Genomic DNA, 2,971 nt, shown 5'->3' on the forward strand with positions numbered 1-2,971 from the left:
CCCCCCCCGTTGAAAAAATAACGTTCCTTTAATGCTGTACCAGTTTTCATACTCAATATTACGTTATAGAGATCAAGGTTTTTTTTCCAGATAAGCATTTGAAGATGATAATAGCTTGTGATTTGGAGCTGCATGCTAATGTGTTATTGCATTGTACAATGACTAAAATGATTGAACACTTGGAAATGATTTCATGAACTTGTGTGTTTATGTTATATGGTCAAATCAAATCATATATAATTCGATGAGCATTTACTCACAGTATACTGTCCCTTTAAACAGCCCTGAGTTCACCTTTTATTGACTTATGTGACTTAACCCCACGCAGGCAACGTTATCATAATGTCAACATTTGAATATTCTACAACCTTATTCCAAGCACATAATGAAATGTATTCCACAGCAATTAAAAGTTAACTACAGTCACGCTCCTGTGTTAGTTATGTGGACACAGATGTAAGAGAGCAAAGGGAAAAAAATAAAATAATAATGTGTGTGTGTGTGTGTGTGTGTGTGTGTGTGTGTGTGTGTGTGTGTGTGTGTGTGTGTGTGTGTGTGTGTGTCTGACCTCCCCTCCTGCCCTCTATCTATGCTCAAAGACATCTGATTGGCTGCTGCCTGGGATCATAAAGGTGACCATCACCATGAGCGTCTTCAGTGGGTACCATCATTCAGAGCCTAGCAGAGTGAGGTCATAGATGATCTGGGTTGTAGCCCCAGCCTCCAGAGACAGCCTTTTTACGCCAAATAGTTTTTGTTTCTTCAGAGCTCCAGATTGGACAAGCTGAGTGTTGTTTGTTCACTTATTATGTTAAAAACATATCCATGATGTAACAATTTCCAAATGCAACTGGGTTTCTCTTACCAGTTGTGTCCCCTCGTCAGTGCTCCGTCTGTCTCTTGTTATATTGTGCAGTTAGCAGCTCATCTTCACACGTGTCTTTAACTTGCTATATGTTTTCAAATATTTTAAACTAGTTTGGAGAGATGGAACATTTTTTAAACTTAGAGCATTACAGTAAATGTTTCAGAAATGACATTCAGCCCTGCAAGTGTCCCATACTTCCTGAACCGCGTGTGACCTCTTTTTTGCACCTCGAGGAACTCCTTGTAGTCCCTGGTTTCTCTAATGTCTGAGTCTCTCCCACTCTTAGGTGGGAACAACACCACTCCAACGGTACTCATTTTATAGTAAAAGAGAAACTTAAAATGTAGTTAGTGCTTTATTGCAGTATTGTATTTGTTTCTGTTCGGAGGGTAGTTTGATGGAATTAAAAAAGAATGTACCTGTTTGTATCCGTGTTGATTATCTTTCACTATCAAGCAACATTTTTTTAAACAAACCGTTCACAGCCATAACAGACTTTATGCAACTGTGTGATGGACAGTGTTTCAATAATAATGCTGTATCCTCATTTATTAAGTTGACTATGCCCTAATAGTAATCTCTGTCTGTTCTTTGTGTTGCAGTGCCCCCTCAGATTGTGGTTCGGCCCCGGGACCAGATCACAGCTCCAGGTCGCACCGTAACCTTCCTCTGCGGCACCAAAGGAAACCCTCCGCCAGCCGTGTTCTGGCAGAAAGAAGGCAGCCAGGTGAGACCCCTCCTCATCACAGAACTCACGACACAAACAGTCCACAACACAGGAATATACTAGGTCTATGTTATATGTTTTACTTTAATGGATTAGATTCAGGTTTTCAATTTGTGTTTTCACAGTGTAGTAAATAATAACCCTTGTGGGGGTTTTAACCTAACTTCACCAACGTGATCAAGAGACGACAGTGACCCTCGTATGAAGCTTCAGAAAACACATTATTATAAACAGTCCAGTCTTACATCTGGTGTCACACACATCCAACGTTAGACACAAGCCTACGCTCACTGCTAGTACAGGATATGATTTGTCTAAACTGCAGTGTGTATCATGGTGAATATATTATTATTTTATGTTTCCGTCACACACATCCAACGTTAGACACAAGCCTACGCTTTTAGATGTATCTCTGGTTGCAAATATATCTAAGTAACCACCTCCAGTTTCTGATGTGAAGTATATAAAGTTTGCATCGGACAACAACACATTTCAGAACCAGTTCGGATCGATTTTAAAAGCTGAATGTTCAATTCAGGCGAGGTGCTCCCTTTGCACTGTAATGTGAAGTAATGACAAATGAATTAACAATTATCATATACACAATATATCTATCATGATAATATTTGAATCGAGACTCTTTTTGCTCAGCTTCTGGAGTGCAGTTCAATGTCATCACTGACAAAGAATTCATAACAATATTCATAAATAGAAACTGCATTGTTCTTCAAAACTCTGATTCCTGATAGTATGGCAAATTTATATGACTTCTAAATCACTTTATATTAATCAAAAGTCCAAAAAAAGTATTAACTTATTTCATAAGATTTGTGAAGGTATTTCCAATCAGATAAGCCTGAATGAGATCATTGTGAAACTAACACAGAACAATGATATTAATACAAATGAATAAAAACAGTAGCCAGTAGCCATATGACACTAGTTTAGTCTAGTTTTCAGCACATCCCGCTCTTTACAGAGGACTGCATCTCTCTCACTTTTATATTCCTCTCTATTATCCTTTTTTATATCAGTGCCAGGGTGACTCACACACACACAACCACACACTCATACACACCTCATTTTCCCATCATCCACACAGGGTATTACTCACCAAACTGTGTGTGTGTGTGTGTGTGTGTGTGTGTGTGTGTGTGTGTGTGTGTGTGTGTGTGTGTGTGTGTGTGTGTGTGTGTGTGTGTGTGTGTGTGTGTGTGTGGGCTTTGTTCATGCGTATGATATAAGTATGAGTGTGAGAAAGGCGAGTGTGTGATAAGCAGTGCAGCCTTTTGGAATGCACTGAAAGGCCTGATGGGAGTGCGGGGGTGCCTGTAGCATGGCTCCCAGGTACAGATTAGAGGGGGGGGGGGGGGGCG

The 2,971-nt window shown here is 40.0% G+C and overlaps 1 protein-coding gene across 1 annotated transcript in view; it reads left to right on the forward strand.

Annotated features, from left to right (window-relative positions):
• Positions 1-2,971, forward strand: part of LOC104941654 (roundabout homolog 3-like) — a gene marked incomplete at its 3' end in the record, with an annotated part of 21,147 nt that overhangs the window by 9,316 nt on the left and 8,860 nt on the right. The window contains exon 5 of the mRNA XM_010766784.1: positions 1,471-1,595. Within this exon, the coding sequence (XP_010765086.1) occupies positions 1,471-1,595 (125 nt within the window). The remainder of the gene's footprint in view (positions 1-1,470; positions 1,596-2,971) is intronic.

Source organism: Notothenia coriiceps, unplaced genomic scaffold, assembly GCF_000735185.1.
Source record: "Notothenia coriiceps isolate Sejong01 unplaced genomic scaffold, NC01 NC01_scaffold00003649, whole genome shotgun sequence".
Lineage (NCBI taxonomy): Eukaryota > Metazoa > Chordata > Actinopteri > Perciformes > Nototheniidae > Notothenia > Notothenia coriiceps.